The sequence below is a fragment of the Nipponia nippon genome, unplaced genomic scaffold, assembly GCF_047370975.1.
Source record: "Nipponia nippon isolate SJK-2023a ecotype South Korea unplaced genomic scaffold, ASM4737097v1 scaffold_6, whole genome shotgun sequence".
In the NCBI taxonomy this organism is placed as follows: domain Eukaryota; kingdom Metazoa; phylum Chordata; class Aves; order Pelecaniformes; family Threskiornithidae; genus Nipponia; species Nipponia nippon.
The window spans coordinates 13484533-13502754 of NW_028262380.1; the positions used below are offsets into that span (position 1 = coordinate 13484533).

General features: G+C 39.6%; 1 protein-coding gene across 6 annotated transcripts; it reads right to left on the reverse strand.

Moving 5' to 3' along the window:
• Positions 1-235: 235 nt before the first annotated feature.
• Positions 236-18092, reverse strand: LOC148051365 (uncharacterized). 6 transcript variants are annotated; one of them, XM_087736220.1, is made up of 5 exons: positions 17570-18092; positions 16443-16543; positions 14800-14893; positions 12582-12701; positions 5160-10674 (listed from the first exon to the last, which is right to left on the reverse strand). In XM_087736220.1, exons 1-5 carry the CDS (start codon positions 17655-17657, stop codon positions 10655-10657), a joined length of 423 nt encoding a protein of 140 aa, XP_087592346.1. In that variant the 5' UTR covers positions 17658-18092; the 3' UTR covers positions 5160-10654. The 6 variants fall into 6 exon arrangements, 5 of the variants coding, with proteins under 5 accessions (XP_087592348.1, XP_087592346.1, XP_087592345.1 ...); XR_015699627.1 differs by lacking the exon at positions 5160-10674 and adding an exon at positions 12778-13124 and having other exon boundaries at positions 11318-12704; XM_087736222.1 differs by lacking the exons at positions 5160-10674; positions 12582-12701 and adding an exon at positions 236-748.
• Positions 18093-18222: the final 130 nt, after the last annotated feature.

The following is an 18222-nucleotide window of genomic DNA, read 5'->3' on the forward strand; positions in this document are numbered from 1 at the left end:
GGGAGCGGCGGAGAGGGAGACACCCAGGGCCCGGGCGGGAATGCGAAGGAGGAAGTGGGCGATAATGATGGAGCCTGGCGGTGTTTGCAATGTGAGGTCCTTTTGAAATCCTTCACGACTCTCAGGGCAAGGGTAGAAAATAAAGTTTATTTTGCTGCTACATGAAAGCCCGTCTGGGAAGAAAGTCGTCTTTTAGAAGATTGATGCCGTTAAAAGTCGGTTTTAGTAGGTGAGCTCCTCGGGAGCCAGGAAAATTTTATTCCAAGTGATTAAATGCCAGCTTAATCAGAACTGTTTACACAACCGTAGCGTAATGAAAGAGCAACATTTTTAGCATAGTAGATGGGTGAAAATGGGCCACTGTAAGACTGAAAATATGACAAAGACGACACACCAAAGTACTAATTAAGCTTCTTAATTGGGAAAATAATAATGCCCTTTTCAGGTGTACACTAGCACCTCACATTTCTCAAATACATGAGCACATATGGGTCTAAGGAAAGTCAATATTACATCAGATGTCAAAGTCAGTCGCCTGTCTGTGCGTAATCCTCAGGGTTTTCTTCCTTTTATTCACTGCTAAGCCGGTGGCTCCTGGAGTTCCAAAACGTGGTACGTCATCCACGTTGGCTAACGCTGTTTCTTTCGTGCAAACAACATCTCCAGTCACTGGGAGCAAGCTCCTCTTTGAAAAGAAGATCTCTCCACCCCAGGTGTAGTGCCGTTTAGGCCTTTTGACGAGTTAAGCCTGTATATAAAAATACGTCTCGTAAGAAACACGAACGCAAGCCAAGAGGGTAACCACTGCCTCCCAGCCTATATACTCATTTCCTGATACAGCACCAGCATTGCTCTTATTTTTGTTTTAGCTAGGGCTTGCCTTTTTTGAACATCCTTAGCACCTAATTTAGTCACGTTTGATTCAGACAGGCCAAAAAGCTCAAGTTTTTAAAGTTAAATATACAGGATTGTGTAGCTGCATGAGCTACCGACTCTCTGTTAAACGCTGCCGAGGCAGTAATTGATGTCATATGAACGTGGAGTTAATCGGTTCGGCTTCCTCCAAACCTGGAAGGAGTATTATGGGAAAGCTCTAACGAGAAAGTAGTGCTTTAAACGCCGTGACTGAAGGACAGCGTCGTTCTCTGAACTATTTAATTACTGTTTAAGTTATTTTCTTGTTGTGAAAAGCTGAAACTGAAAAGCTTTGGGGGAAAAATCCTGCTGACTGTTTTCTGCTGAGTCATTCCGCTGGTTTATCAGAAGCATTTCACCACCACTGTAATACGACTCGCGCCAATCACAATCAAATCTCCTTTTGTTCGTGAGCTCAGAATCTGAATTCCCCTTTTCAAGGTAGAAACAAAATACAGTAAAATGTAGGACACCTGGGATTTGTAATAACAGTAGGTGCCAATTTAAATCAATCTCCATTCAGTCTGCTGAACGTATTCTCAATGTATTAGTAACGTATATCACTAATATGAACCCACTTACCTTATTTCACCCTTTCTATATGTTTTTTTTTCTCTGAAAGCTCTGTAGAAGGGACAGATGCTCAGAACATCAGTGTTCTCCTGATGGAGCAAGTCAGAGCATGCAAGCCAATGACAGATTATTCTGAATATTCACATAGTTGCTGTGTGACATTTCAAATTGACAGTTCTGGTTTTGTGGTCAGATCTCAGGAATCCCGACAGTGGATTTTTTGTTTGCTTGTTAGCTTTTGTTGGGTTTTATTTTCCTAACAGCCAACCCGGTTCTGGTCTGCGTTTGGCAAGCATTTCAGAAACAGCTGGTACATGACCATATGCCGTGCTGGCACTGCTGTGAGCTTATTTCCCACTTGTCCTCCTGGTCAATCAGAGCTGCTCCATGTGCTGAAGGACAGCTGGTCCCTTGGCATGCGAAGCAGCTAATGAACTTTTCCTCCAAAAAGCCGTAGGGAGAGAGCACGCTAACTCGGATCAGAGGCTGTTCCTTTCTGAACTGCTGTCAGGGATGGAAGTTCTCTATGGGAACTCTGTTTGTTGCCCCTGTGTGACAACCTGCACACAGCGAGAACAAGGAGGTGGGTGTGCATTGTAGGTGACAGCACTTGTTTGGAAAATCAAGGCTAAATGATCTGTGTTGAAAAGAATGCTAAACCACATCTGAGTGACTGATGGATTTGTGCTTTCAGCTGTCAGCCTCAGCAAGTACCGCTGTTTCCCTTTTTCATTCTGACCCCTGCTGGAGAGGGTCTCAAATAAATTTCTAAAAAATATATCAATTTCACCGTATAATATTTTTTCCTGTTAAGGAACATACTGAGGGAGGAATTGCACAGCAGTTCAGTATTACATAGCCACGGCATGTAAGCATTTTACTGTCAGCCATCCATCTTAATTCCTTAAAATTGGTCAGTTTATAATATTCCCTAAAATTTCCTGCTAGGTGCAATAAAAAAACCCCTGATTTTCCCCGAGCAGGAGTTCTGTATCAGTTAACTTTGAAAGTCATGATAACCCATCATTAGACAGTCCTCTATTGTTCACACTTCATAAACTGTTGGTATGAAATGCTTGATAGAAGCAATCTGCCCATTCAGCATTTTAGAAATGGAGATAGAGCAACATTCATGAGGGAATAAATGTAGTTTAAGAACAAAAAAGATCATCTAAGTGTGCAGAATCTAAACATATACATAAATTCATAGATATTTTTAAAATCCAGAAAATGGATGGACCTTAATGTAAGGTGAAACATGGGACGTCCAACAGATACGTGATGTGTTTTATTGGGTATCTTGATGTATAGCTTCAGAAGTATACAATTATCTCTCTGAAACTACTTTGCTTAATTGCATGAAGGCTTGCATAACTTTTTTACTACTTTTCACGGTCCATTTCAGGTTTTGAGCAAAGACTCACACAAAATGTTCACACCTCCCAGAAGTAATAACTAGGTTCAAATGACACATTCAAAAGGCATTCCTCAGCACTGGATCAGGTTTCAGATTCCTTTTTACTGATCCCTCTTTCCTAATAATATCCCTGCACGGTGAAAAAGCAAGCTGTAGATACCCAGAGCATCAGAGGGCCACTTTGTTGTCAGCATCGGGGACCTCATCCACCGCATGAATGAAAAGTAACATTAAATTTTAGTAGGCTCGGCATTAGGCCACAGTTTGGTCTTCTTCCTTTCAGACTTCTCTCTAACAGCTTTCAGTATCATTAACAGGAACACGCTAGCATGGCGAGTTTGGAAGATCTGAGTCACTTGAAAAATCAGTTACATAATTCAAAGTAAAATTATTTTCTGTTCAATACAACTATATCGCTATAACCTCAAAATGTATTTCTGCTTTCTTTGAACACAAACTGTGCGTAGGAAACTTCCTCAGAAATTGCAGGTCAAGCCGTGCTGTTCTGTAACAAGAATGCCTGGGCTTGGTGTCGGTATTTCTTTGGGATGCCACATTTTTTTTAAAGTTGTTCTGCTTCAGTATGCTCTTGCCCTTTTTCATCCTGCAGCACTAACAATTGGGAAACCCTAATAATGCCTCGAGAAACCTTTGGGAAGTCCAAAATAATACATGAACAGGACGCTGTCTCGGCATGCTGCTGTGTGCATAAAGCAGACCACCTGAAGTCTACCGTAAGAAATACTTAGAGCAGATGTGAAAGAACCACGATAATTGCCTACACCGCTTTGGACAAACAGCCAAGCAGTACAAAAGATAAAGAAAATGAAAGCTTCGTACTACATAATGAATGCAAAAGTCCAAGAACCTAGACAGAGCATTTGAAACAATAAACCAAGGAACAGCTTTCACTAGTGGTGTAATGAAAAGACTACAGAAAGTACAGTGTTATAAAAATGAAATAATTTCCACAAGTGATGAAGCACAAAGCAAGTATTACATGTGATTGCATTTTAAGGACAGTTAGTCACGGTAAAATATACCAATGTCTCAAAATCTGATCTTTCTTTTGGTAATGCATATGTAGAAGAATTTGATGTCATAATGAGGTACTAATTTAATTGCATTATATTTGTTGCTACATCAGCTATTGTCAAGCCATTAAGTTAATTACATGTTAAGTTTTAAACTAGATGAAACACATTATGACATCTGTTTTTTCCTATTTACTACAGCATTCCAGAATTACCATGTTGGAAATGTCTGAGGTTTTGGCAGCTTGCTGTCTTACAAATAGTTCATGAATACAATTAACCATCCTTGAGTAGCCTGCAGCATCAGCATCCAATCCTTGCCTTACCCGTCAGAAATACAATTATTGTTCCACACTAATTCCACCAAACATTTTTTTCGGATGTTGGCCATATTCTCAGTTGGTGAAAATGCTGAAAACAGAGTGGATCGCATTATACTAGCTGATGATCCGGCCACAGATTTTGGAATGGATATACTAAAAGAGTCTTTCCCTCTTTATTAATGATCTATATGAAATGAAAAGTGAAAGAAACACATGAAAACGTATCAAGTTCTTAAAGTAGTTGCATCGAAGGTATTATTCTTTTCCTCCAATGCATTAGCATTTTCTTAACATGATATTCTGTTGCAGACTCCAGTAAAAGAAAAGATCCTTTGTGTATTAATGGCTTATTGTCCTGGCACTTTGACATTTTGTTTTGACTGATCAAAAAAGCTTTCTTATCTGATCCCATGGTAAAAGCTGCAAAGGAAAAATAGTGCATGTTTTCAGATGCTTAAAAAAAAAAAGAAATACATGTTTTGAAAACTGTGGCCTGTAAGTGAGTCTGTATGCATGACTTATAGGCTGTAATAAACTTATGTTTATTCTGTGTATTTTCCAGTGTTTGAACTAACTGTTTTATCTGTGTGGGAGCAGAAGGGAGAATGGCCATTGCTGCTTTCTGATAGAACTGATGATAACCTAGGAAGTGCTGCCATTAAAAAGAAGTAATTCCATAGATATCGAAACCATTAAAAGTGGCTGATTAAAACCAGCAGCCATTACAAAGAGTTCATATAGAATAGGAAAAAAAGTCAAGTTTGACAAAAGCAGCATTTGAAAAAGGGTATTGAATCCCGACAAAAATATTACCACTTTCATCTTAGGAAAAAATTGTTTTGAAATACATGCTGAGATCTAGTACCTGCATTTCCAAACCTTTAACTGCACCGAGGAGAGATTTCTAGCTTGTGTGATTGACTACAGGGCTGTCAGCCTGAAATAGAAAAAATTGAGCAGCACAAGAAAAAGAAAGGATATTTTTTCTGTCAAGAAGTAGCTAATATTTCAATACTTTGCAGCTACACTGATACACTCTCTGAAGTATCTTTCATGATATTTTGGCTTGTAATTCTAACTGAATGATATTTAGACGCTCATTTGAAGAGTTACTCACTGGAACTTGTTAATGGGAACAAAAGTATCTGACTTTCCAAGGCCAATTTATGTATATATATTATAAAGGTGTTTTCTATCAAGAAAGCTATCTCTGTTGAGATGAAAACTACTTGTTTTCTAGTTTCATTGGGATTTTGTGTTGAAATTGGTTTGTCTTTTGAGTTTGATACTATTTCAATATCAACTCCCAAGAGACAAAAAAAAGCAGGCATAGCTTTAACTGGCTGAATGAAAATTGCTGTCTTGGTGTTAAAAACGCCACATATTTCAGCAGTTGAAGAGGTCATGAAATAAAGGAATGGCTGAATGTCTAGAGCCAGCCAGCTTCTCCAGGTGTAGGGAAGACGGAGGTCGCTTCCCCTAAGAAAGCAACATTTTCTCTGAGGCTGACTGCAGGCCCAGATAGAGCTAAATCATGAACGTACTGTGATCAGATAACACAAGGAGGAGGCACTGGAGATCAAACTAATGCAGTGGTGGTGTATCAGAGGAGAATATTAGGTGCCAGGTTTGGGCCCCAACTACAGAACACAGATGGGAGTATAATCCTATGAGATGGATCGCTTTAACAAATGAAGTCCATTTGTTAAAGGGGTAAAATGAATGCAGTATCGTTAAATAAGAGAATAGTTTATTTGTCAGAACAAATATTTTCTTCCTAAATGTCAACGTCAGTCTTCACAGCAGCGAATAAGAATTGGCAGGCAAGGGCACTGTCTTCGGGCTTGTTGCAATATTTTGATTTTACAGATTTTTATTCCTGGGAGCAGACTTTCACAGATGCATATGCTTTTGTACATTGAACAGTAATTCATTGCAAAGTTTTTCAGGTAGGAAATGAAATCCTTAAGAAACAAGCTGAAAACTCCATGCTTCACTGTTGTGCATAAAATTGATTTCCATATCTGGAATTGAAGCATTGCTGTGCCAAAAAATATTATGGCAATATTTCTTCCACAGTCAATGAAAAACTATAAGCCCCGGTAAAAAGGGATTCAGGGCACCTGTATGAGGCACCGGCTTCTCTGCCCTGCTGCCTGGGTCTGCCACCTGATCCAGGACTCGCGTATGCTGAAATGCAGAAGTACTTAGAGCTCATCCGTGGAAAATACTGTTGATAACCATCTGAAGAGTCAGAAGGTTTGGCTTTGCCAGAAATAACTCTGGACACCAAGACATTTTTACAAGTAAGTAGAGGCTGTGAGGGGCCCCCAGTTCGCAGCCGCATGACTGCACTTTCTTCCCTTCTCACTCCCCGAGACCAGTGTAGCTGCATGCAGGTTTCCTAAGGGGGGATGGTTCTTGGCAGGTGCTATCTCCAGATGATGCTAGGCAGTTGTTATTGGCCAACTGTGCTAACAGTTAAGTACTATATAGTCCTGTGTTTGAGTCCATACCCTGGTCTTGGTTTATATGCCACTGTAAACAAAACTTCAGAGTTCAAAATACTGTTTTGTGTCTTCAGAGCAGGCGGGTACCAGTGGAGGACATAGCTGTGGCAGCCCTGTGCACAGTAGTCTGTTGATTTGTGCATTTGTCTTGGAAGACAGAAATGTTTCTTCTAGGACCTTTTCAGACTTGAGTAAGCTGAACCCACCGATTCTGATTTTCCAAAGGAATGAGCAAACAGTAGAATGCCCTAGGATACAGGCCACTCTCCGTCCCTCTTGTTGCAACTAGGTTATTGTTCAGAAAGGAAAGGCAGAACCAAGAAGAACATAAAAACAGACCCAAACTCCCCATATCTTGTTGCTGAAGATACTGCCTTGAAATGAAAAGGCTAAAAGTGTCTTGGAATTCAAACTCTATTTCCATTTATATGTGTGCAGTTTACCCAGCTCTGTAATGCAAAATGTAAATACTATCTCTATCTCATGAGTGAGTTACTGTGAGTTAAGAGGAGGGAGGATATGGACCTCATCCTAAGCTGTTCTGTAGACTGCTGGTTAGAGCAGTCTTCTGGAAGAGCCCTCTCCACAGGCAGGATAAGAGTGCTCATGTCAGCTGGGTGTACTAAATGGATTTTGAGCTAAATTCTGTGCTATTCATGGATGCTAGGTGTGGGAATGGGCTCTCTAGGGATGAGTTTAGGCACTTCTTTCTCAATTACAGCTTTAAGAGTTCAGTTTGGGATCCTTTTAAGTATGTGGGGGGGTCTTTGTAGAAAATTTTGCAGCCTGATGTGGAAACTCTAGTAAATTTTAAGCTCTTCCATGGATAATAGGTGACCTGAATAGCTCTCTCGGATTTTAGGCACCATGCAGACTGGAGCTATTACAAAGCTGGTAGGAAGACCAATGAGCAGAGATAGGCTCTTATAAGTGAAATGTGTTATTTGCTCTCTCATCTTCAAGACATGCACATTTGGAAAAGTAAAGAAGGCAGCTTCCCTGCTTACAGTCACCCAACTTTTGAATGAGTTTGGATTCAGCTCCTTAAGGTATTTGGTACATTTTCTGTGCGTCTGTGCAGTATTTCTTCTGTGAATGAGGTTAACCACGTATATGATACTAGTCTTCATGTTCCTTGTTTCATAGATTTACCACCAACTGTCTGGTAATGGTATCGTGCAGTGAAAGTGAGGCATTCAGCTGCAGTTTCTTTTCAGCAAACTCATTAACTGACTTTTCTAGACAGTCACTACTTGTCATTATTTGTGACAAGGGAGTTTTGAAAACTGTTACACGAGCTAGTGTTGAAAGAAGTACTTCCAATGTACATTAGAAGTACTGGCCCATTTATTTTACAAAGAAAACCTTAGCAATAGCTCAGTTGAACTTTAATAACTGCCTGATTTCACTGCTGTTAGTGGTCTCAACCAAAGTCAATGACAAGCACTTACATTTTGAGGACATGGTTTAGTGGTGGACTTGGCAGTGATAGGTTAATGGTTGGACTTGATGATCTTAAGGGTCTTTTCCAACCTTAATGATTCTATGATTCTATGGTTTTTCTGTGATTGGTCTCAAATTTTGAGCATGTGATTGTTTGCGTCAACTGTTCTGCTTTCTATAGTTAATGAAATGATAACAAACTTCCATGATGTGTTAATTTTTTTTTTACTTATAGATGCAGAGAACATTTTAACTGCACACCTTCTTCTGGCTCACCATCCCATTTCAGGGGTTCACCTGAGGCATATCTCATTGGAGGCAGCCAGGTTTTCAGTTTATGCAGCGGCAGGTTCAATCAGCATACTACTTTGCTTGTGATGTTGATTTGGGGGGGATTTTCTTTTAATTCTGTAATGATTAGGTTCTCCAGTGCACTTCTCTTATTTTCCATGGTGGTAGGTTCTGTAATGTCAGCTGATATTATATTCCTTTGGCACACCTATCATTTGCATGCACATAAGGGACTGAAGGTGCTCATTATTTTCAGTTAATAAGTAATCTTGTTCCCACTTAATTTGAAATACATTGTTCTCTGTATCCTAATTTTGGCTTTTACAGTTACTTGCCTCATTGCATTTGGATTACACTGTACCGTGTTTTAATACATCATATTTAAAACCCGCAAGATAAAACATCACAATAAATAGATACATAGATATAATTGCAATGAAAACGTTATGGCAGCTAGGGAGGTTGACATGATTCATTACCTGTCAAGAGTACATCATCATAGGCATAGTGGACACTATGGTGCTGCTCCGTTGAGCAGAAGCTCAGTCTTCCCTCTGGTCTCACCAGGCTCTCAGCCTTCCCAGGGCTGAATAGAGAGGTGGTACCAACAGGTTTCTGCACTCACACACAACAGCAGCACAACTCTCTACAGACAGGCTCTTTCAATAATGTTATTGCAACAGCAGACCATCCTCAGAAGGAGCCAAGAAGGTTTATCAGAGGTTCACGCACCTGCATTCTCCACTTTTTGAATCCTGGAGTGGCTGCTGGACAAATATGCCAGTCTTTGCATGCCAAGCGATGGCAAACTCCTTCATGTGGAAGCAACAACTTCTGCTGAGATTCATGCACCTCCTGAATTAGTCATTTCCTTTCATCTCCACTCCAAGATTGTACGAGATGATAGTAATGATGGTACGAGAAGAATTGTCCTGTGGGCTGTATTTGGCTTACACAACACCCACGGTAGTCAACAATATCAGTTACTGTTTGCAGTGGCTGAATGTCTCAGTAAGAGATTAACGAAATGCCAATGGAAGAAATATGCTTCATAATTTAAGTTATCTCTTTGTGAAGGTTTTACTATGTACAACTATGAATACTCCTTTTGTCTTGCATAAGTGTTGTGTCTTTCACTTTCGGTCCCTTTTCCGTTTGACATCAGATAATTAAAAAAGCCATTTGTACACTACAATATAAGGGAGTCCACAAGAAGTCACGGCAGAAAATTTATACTTATATTGTATTGGAAAACCTGCATCTGAAGATAAAGCATTAGGTAAAAAATATGGGGTACATCCAGTTTTCCGGAAGGGAACATACCCTGTAAGCCCCAATGCCTGGAAGGGCTCTGGGGAAAGACCATAGGAGCTCTGCCACACTTCGACAGGCTGTAGCACATATATATAAGGTTCTAATAATTTCCCACCTTCAGCATGCTGACATTTCAGTTGTGGACTTCTAGAAAGCACAGAATAACAATGATGCAGCCAATTTTTCAGTTTAGCAAAATGTCAGAGAAGACACTATACAGAGATGAATCTACGTTTACCTGGTTAATATACACAAATCCCTTACTCCCCTGGGAAAACGAAAATACTGGTGTTGCAAAGTTGGTTGCACAGGTCCACAAAAGTAAAAGCAGCAATCCATAAATGTAGATGTATATGCTAATATATATTAATGTCTGTAAGTTATACTGTTTTTTCAGATAGCAGTGCTGAAAGGTACGTCTCTGCGTTTCTCAGTATAAGCATACATCATTTCCATGCGTGTTTCAAGAGATTGACTGAATTCTTGAAGGTGAATGATAAGGGAGTGTGGGTTGTGGAGCACTGAGATAATGCCAAGAGTCACCTGCAGGGTATGCGAAGGGTGGAGCTACCAAACTTTCTACGTCAGACCTCACAGAAGTTGAATATTTAAGTTGTCTCAGTGTTGTTTAATAAATTTTTCAGCATCTCATGATATCTTAGGTGTCTTTTGGTGGATTGCCTGGAGACTGTGTTTCAGTCACAGGGAAATACTGGTTTACCACGATAAATATTCTTTCAGGAACGCATGTTATTAAGCTGCTCTTTTAAACCCTGAAGTGTAGGCTGATCCTTAAATGTATGCTGATATCTCCTTGATTTCACTAGGATTCAATCACAGGTTAAAGTGGTTTCCTAAATTAGGGCCAGAAAGATACACAGTTTACAACTGATTGAACAGGAAGAATGCAGCCTGTTAAGATCCTAGTTTGCTCTTGTCATCCGTATATCCATGTTTTCAATATCATTTTCATATAAGTCTGGGCAAAATTAGAGCTTTTTAAAAAGCGTTCTTAATTTACATAGGGTTTTCAGATAACAGCACGGGACAAGACTAAGGGACACAGGCAGGAAATTTGTGAGAGAAGGGGGTACATCAGAGCCTGCCCCTGAACTTCCTTGATCTGAGAAGTCATTGAATTTGGAGAATTAATTCAAACCCATCTCTACAGCAACCATAATTTGGAATGGCCAGAAGATGCTGGGATGATATCCAAAAGACAATAAAACAAAAGCTATTTATGTATTTCATGACATGCATCCTGGCAAACAGCTCAGTGAAATGATATTGATAAAGCCAGTGGGGCCTGGGTCACCGATATTCAAGGCTACACCTTTAAATATTGGTAAGATTTACCAGGACTTGTGGAATGAACCATTTTCATACCTAGGAAGTTTCTATCTTACAGAAAATAATGTATTATTAAAATTCAAAGATTCAGTGCCATATAAAGAGAATTTCTTATGTATACCAAGAATACAGGAAATACAAAAAAAGTAAAGTAGTCGTCCATTATGGAATAGATTAAATAGTTTGACAAAGAATATTATTGAAATGTATGCTTTAGAATATTTTCTGTGCTATATCAACAAAAATAGCATAATATAAACATTTCAAATATAAAACATGTAGTTAATATGCATAAATTTAGCTAGCATATACAAAACAGAGACAACTGTAAAACAGAACTAGGGACGATTTGAATTAAGCAAGAACAGCTATTCCCCCACACCTAGTATATAAACAGCTGGGACTAGCTTCTGTTTCCTTTATTCCAGTTTAACTCTGCTTATATTTGATCCTTTACAGAAGTAAGGCAGTAAAACTGAGACCAAATATGACCTCACGGTGACAGAACACACTGCTTGGAATTTATGTATGGGAACATCTGACAATATCGGTTCTGCTCCTGAAAATATTTTCACATGTCAATAGTCTTATTTCTGTATTTGAGACATTTCATAAAAGATATGCCACATGCCAAGTAATTATGCAAATCAAAACTCTTATTCTTGTTTTTTTGCAGTTTAACTGTAGTAAATTTACTAGTAAGGGACAGCAAGGAATAATGGACTCCAAATTCTGGCTCAGTTTGTTAGATCCCACATCTGTGTACTATTTTCTCGTTTCCTAACTTTCAGTGTATCCTTTTCAGCAGCCAGCAGTGCATGATGCATTCAGTTCACTGCTTCATGGGATATATCTGGTTATAGTGTCAGAAACAAGGTTATTCAGTGATTCAGCCTAATGGAATTACTGGTAGCAATTGGTAATGGAATCACTTGTAGCAATTTCTCTGTAAATACATAACAAGGGGAATCTTCAAAAAGAAGTAATGTTGCTGAGCCGATCAATTGTATCCATTTGGATATTGGAGATAATAAATAGGAACCAAATGTGATTTATTGAAGTATTCCGTATGAAAATTTGCATTTTCTGTAACATGGATTTTTAAGAAATTAATACCTCAAACTAAAAAATTGCATTCAAGAATTTGAAGCTTTGAACTTCATTTGAAATCTGAATTCAGATTTGGATCCAAAATTGGTAAATTATCTAATAAGCAATCAAAGCTGAAATTGCTGCCTTTAATGGTGGCTATTGCATAAGAAAAGAAAAAGGTATAGAAGCTAATAACAATTCCACCCAGCTAACATATAGCAATTGTTTGTCATCGTTATTTCTCAGAGTGCTTTGCAAATTGACCTTCTCTCATTTTGTACAGGAAGAAGCTGAGACGCGGAGAGGGAAGGTGATTTACCAGAGGTGTTACAGCAGGCCAGAGGCAGGGTCCCAAGCAGAAGCCCACTCTCTGCCGCCTGGCCCTGCCGTCTGTCCACCAGCGCCGTGGTGCTATCGGTGATCACTGGAAAACAAAAAACTTCTTTGGAGAGTATTAACCAGCTTCCACCATCATGCAGTGAGTTTCTTATTCATATACGTGCATATTCCCTTACTTTCTCTGACTGGAAGAACAAGGGAAAAAATCCCTTCAATTTTCAAGATGAGAAGCTGGAACATTATAGTAAAATTAATGCTGGCAGAAACATTTATCCTTCTGTGACCTTTTACTGTTTTCTTAAATGAGCAGCTTCTCTCCTTCCGGCCGTAGTGATTCCCTCTTCGTTCCTGTTCAAAGAATCAGTTCAGGCTGATTCAAGGACTTCTACAGGCAGCCGCCAAATGAATACATTGCATTTCACTGAGCTGCAAATGCTGGGTAGGTCACAAGATGCTCAGGCATAAAAGGCTCTATCCTAAACACCAGACATTTTCACTTCTTTCTTCTCCTCCTCCTTCTCACCTGCAAGCGGGGTAAGATTCACCGACTCACATTTATTTGTGAAATACAGAGTCTGGTCTCTTCATACATCACGTACCAATTTAACTATGTCATCTGAGCTGCGAGAATTTTTACAACCCATTTAATTGTACTGTTTAAACTGATGCATGATTATACTGGCATGAAGGTGTTTTACACTGCCACTGGTTTTCCTTCTGCTAAGGAAAAATAAGCTGTTCTGATACAACTCGTCCTAAATGGGAGAGGTACAGCTTTAACTGCAGTAATACAGTTAGGTCAGCACAACTTTCTATTGTAAACAAGGCCTATATTGCAGGGCTAAGGCTAGATTACTCGGTTTTTCAAAAGGTCTGCCTACAGAATATGCACAACCAGTATAACTAGTTGTGTTTTAATAAATAGTAATAATGTGTGTCTAATTACGACAGTTCATCTCGGCATTTCCTGCGTGCCTCTCACGGAATGACTAAGCGCTTCTCGTCTCACCACCGAGCCAATTACTGACTACAGGCTGTTATTAGGGGCAGTTCTGTATAATTTTCACTATTACAATATATGTAATTTCATAACTCGTGGGCTGCCGACAAGTGAGCACTGTCCATCTAGAAGAAAAATATTGCCTGCAATTGCTTTCAAGGGCTGAGGGAGGCAAATGTTTACTCACAGGCACAGCTTTTCTGACCATGAATAGTCCCCCTGGTTTCAAAGGGATTAAGCCTGGTAGTAAGTATTTGCAGAATCAATGCCTTAATCAGCATGCTTAAATGTTTAATTTTGCTCTCTCCAAACGTGTTAGCAGGATGCTAAAGCAGTCTCATGATTCTACACATGCAGGTTAGCTCCTCTTTTGGAATTGCATGTCAATTTTAAAAAAGCTCAGGCAAGCAAAACCCACTGTTACACTTACTCCAAGGTGTATTTTAGGATGGATGTAGTGGTCAGAATGTCACACAGACAAACACTTCAGTAGCAATGTGCAAATAATCAAATGACAAAGTTCCAAAATCTCATTAAATAGTGGGATCTAGAAACTGTGGGTTAGATTTATTGCTAGAATGAACAGACACCGTTCACTGACGTCACAGGCTAAGGTAAATTGGAAAAAATAGGGTAGAAAACAGGGCTTTTATGGAAAGAAAACTGACAATATCTTTTTTGCCTTCTTTTTCCTCTCCTTCTCTTAACAGGCAGGCAGCTTCTACTCTGGTTTTGCGCTGTTGTCTTGCTGTTGTCTTTTCTTGTCTACACCCTTTTCATACTTCTGTGCAGCACTAGATCCAAGAAACCAGTTTTGCCTGCTACTACCAAATCTGTGGGGTTTTCCGAGTGCTCCTCTCTGCCAAAAATCAATTACAGAACTTTGGCTCTTCTCATTTCCCTCTAACACTTAATCCTTTATAGATCACTAAGGAATTCAGCCATGGAGGTGCTCCCTTTCTCTCTTGTAAGAGGAAATGCCCTTGAAGGTGTCTCGCGCCCTTTCCAAGGGGCTCTGGGAAGATAAATAGCATGTCTGTGCTGTCCACAGTGATCTGCTGCAAATTTTGCACCTACTTCTTATCTTCCCTCGTCCACAAAGCCTGCCTGTCACTGTGCACTTGCAAATTCAGTCTGGCACCTGATAGCTGGCTCTGCAGATGAGAAATCCAGATGTAGGTGATAGCTGGGTCCATACCTGAGCTCCACCTCTTTGTAAGCGTGGGTGATGCCCCTGCACTCCGAAAAGATCTTGAGACCTCAACGCTGAAGATGTACTTGGTGTACAGCATCTGAATTATGAACACAGTTTTATATTTTGGCAGCGTGATTAAAAACAGAGTCGCTTTGTAGAGAACTGGTTTTCTAGAAAATGTTGCAAAGAAGGTAAAGTTATCCTACAGCAGCTGTATATTGCATGAACCTGATTATGTCTTTGTTCTATGAACTGTAAAAACTACAATCTAATCCACAGTACAATCAAAACATGTTGCTGCTGCTTTCACTAATGTATGCACATAAGTAAGAGTATAGGGAGAAGCTGTAAGTATATATTATGAGGTTAATGAAGCCTTTGATAATACTTCACTTGGTATTTTCATAGTTGACATACATTTATGTACTGATAAACATTATTTAATGTTAATAAATTAACAATAATTTAAAAATGGGAACCTCTTACTAGCAGCAGTTCAGTAGAAAAATATTTGAAGATTACAGAAGAAAAAAAAGCACATATGAGTCAACAATGTCATACTGCTGCACATCCTATGAGGATGCCTTAGGAGGAGTGTTGCATGTAAATAAAATCAAGTAATCCTTCCACACTACCTAGCTTTTTGAAGGTCTGAACTTAAAAATTACTCATGTTCTTTTCTGTAGATCAATGAGAGAAAGAGTCCAAGGAAAAGCAGTAAGATTGATAAGTTCCCTTCCCTGCTGTTCAGGACCAGAACCACTAACTGAGATGCTGCAGAGAAACTCACTGTGCACGTTTTTGGATCTACATTGTGTGCGGTAGTGTTGTGTGTTCATGAACTAAGCGGTAGTGTTGTGTGTTCATGAACTAAGCAGGGAGTAGGGTATTACTGACCTGCATGCCACTGAAAGCATTTACACTCGGTGAAAAATATAATGATCTGCCAGTTCACAAAGCAGCATATGACTTGCATAAACTGGGGCTGAAAATTTAAGGGTCTGCATAACAAGAGTAACTTAAAAAGAGCTTATTTGTGGCAATATTGAAATAGTAAGGCATTTCTCTCCTGACCAAGATTGTCAGAAGCAGCAGCATACAATAGAAGATTAGACTAGGAGCCAACAGACTTGAGTTCAAATCCTTCTGTTCTTGACCTGCTCAGCAGTTGTGGGAAGGTCGGTGTATCTCTCTGTTTCCCTTCCCTCTGTAGTTCTTGGTTTCTCCTTTATGTGTTTTGTCCTTTTTGCTACCTTTGACTTTTATCTTTTTGGAGACGGACCGTCTTTCCCAGTGTTTCCGTAAAGTTTAGTACAACGTGTCTCTGGATCTTTGTGCGAGATTTTAGACGCTACTGCAAGAGTAATTTAGAAGGGAGGAAATTAATTTCTTTCTTAGGCAGAGAAATGATCCCAAATATATGTTAACATCTGGGACTTGAATTTTAACAAATGGCTCTTTGGTTCTGTGGTATCTACTTCAGCATGCCATTGACTTCACAGTAAGTATGCTGGGGACTGAAGCTGTACATATGCTGCAGACAACTTTCCTTTGGCTGCAGACTACAGAAAGCTAGACTGGCATTAACAGCTGCCTGAAGCACAGGTTACAGTAAAGTATATCATGTTCATATCATCATTACATACCTTGGATTCCACTGTAAGCCTGAAGTCTGGGGGTGAGGAGAGCTCTTCGGACCATAAATGCATTAGCTTGGCGTGATGAACTATGCAGCTCTGTCCTTCAGCTAAGAGACAAAAACCACTTTTATTCCACAGGCATATTCTTGAGACTGCTGAAGAGCAAATCAGGATGGGATTTTCTCACTTATTGCAGAAAACTTGGAGACGTTTCTGTCTGTCACAGATATTGCTGATATTCTTAATGCACCTATATATCTGAGGCAAGGTTAAGTGTAAATCTTCATTCACAATCAAACCTAGATAATTCATGAGTGTGCTTACAGCTAAGTGTGCGATAAAATACTTCGTTATTATTCATTATGCAGTTTGTAGAGTGTTGGCAATTTTCTTAAAGGGAATAGGAGAGAGAATGTAGAGACAAGTAAGAGATAATTATTAGAAACCTAGGGAAAAGAGAATTGCGGCTTTTATGATGCTTGAAGACTGCGGAGAAGAAATGGACCAAAGGGACAGAGAATCAAGGATGAGGAAAAAAGGAGGCATGCTGCTTTTACAAGGAGAGGACTTTGCAGGAAAAGAAATGTTTCACTTTCCTTAATGCTGAATCCTTCATAAGCCCAAAATGAACATGAGGCAAAAAATAAACCCAGAGGTAGAAATCCATCTGACTGAGAATGGATCCAAGAGAATCTTTCTTTCATCAGAGTTCAATATGTAGTTGGGAGATAAAGATTTTTAAAAAGAATACATATTTGAAACTAATCGTATCCACAACTACCAGGAGTAAATTCAGCATAAACAGAAATGCTTCAGTGCCTTCCCTAATAAGGGGAAGAGGGCATGACGCGATGTCTCTGATTGACTGAAAACAAGTTCTTTTTTTTCTCTCATTTGCTGTAAAAGTTTCGCAAACTTATTTGCATTCACTTCTCCCAAATTTTCTGGTAGCTTTGTCACTTGCAGCCAGACCTTTGTGCCATGAAACACAGCGTTGTCGGCTCATCCAAACAAGCTCTGAGCTGCACCATTTACTGTACAAAAATTGAGATTAAATAAACAAATTCTGAATATAGGGCATTAGGGGGTTTGTTTGTTTGTACTTGGAAATCATCATTGGTTTTGAATCTTACCAGAGAAATTGCCCTGCAAAGCGATTTCCGAGCCTTGATTCAGCATGCTGCTTCTGCATCCTTCCCAATCCCTGTTAATCCTGGGCATAAAAACCACCCAAGGCTGCTGCGTGCTGCTGCGTGCTGCTGCAGAGCGCTACGCTGTGGGTCAAAGGGACAGCCCTTTTCGCCTTTCTTTATTGCCCTCTATCAAACAAATAACTTATAGATGTTAAAAACATTCAGAGTTAATAGAAGAGACCCTGCTACCACGTGCAAAGTGTTTTGCAGCAAATGGCACGGGGCTGTGCAGGTTTAACCTGTGTATTAGCTCATCAGCGTGCAGTTCCAGCAAGGCTAAGGACATGAGGCCCCTCAAGCAAGGCTTGCAAAAGCTAATCCACAAAGTGTTTCTGCTAATTGCTTAATGTACTTGAACGCAGGGAAATTAAAAAGTAGCTCAACTTTTTTATCTAATTGCTAAGTTCAGCTTTGTGTACTTCAACTGAAAGTAGCAGAGGGGACCATCCGCCTGAGCGATGTAGTTGTTGGACTGTTATATGGGCTGAACAGGCAATTTAAAAACAGATATTTATTTAGTGTATTTTTCTGATAGAGTATATTTAGCGTATTTCTTTTCTCATTCTGTATTTCTCTCATATCTCTCTCTTTAT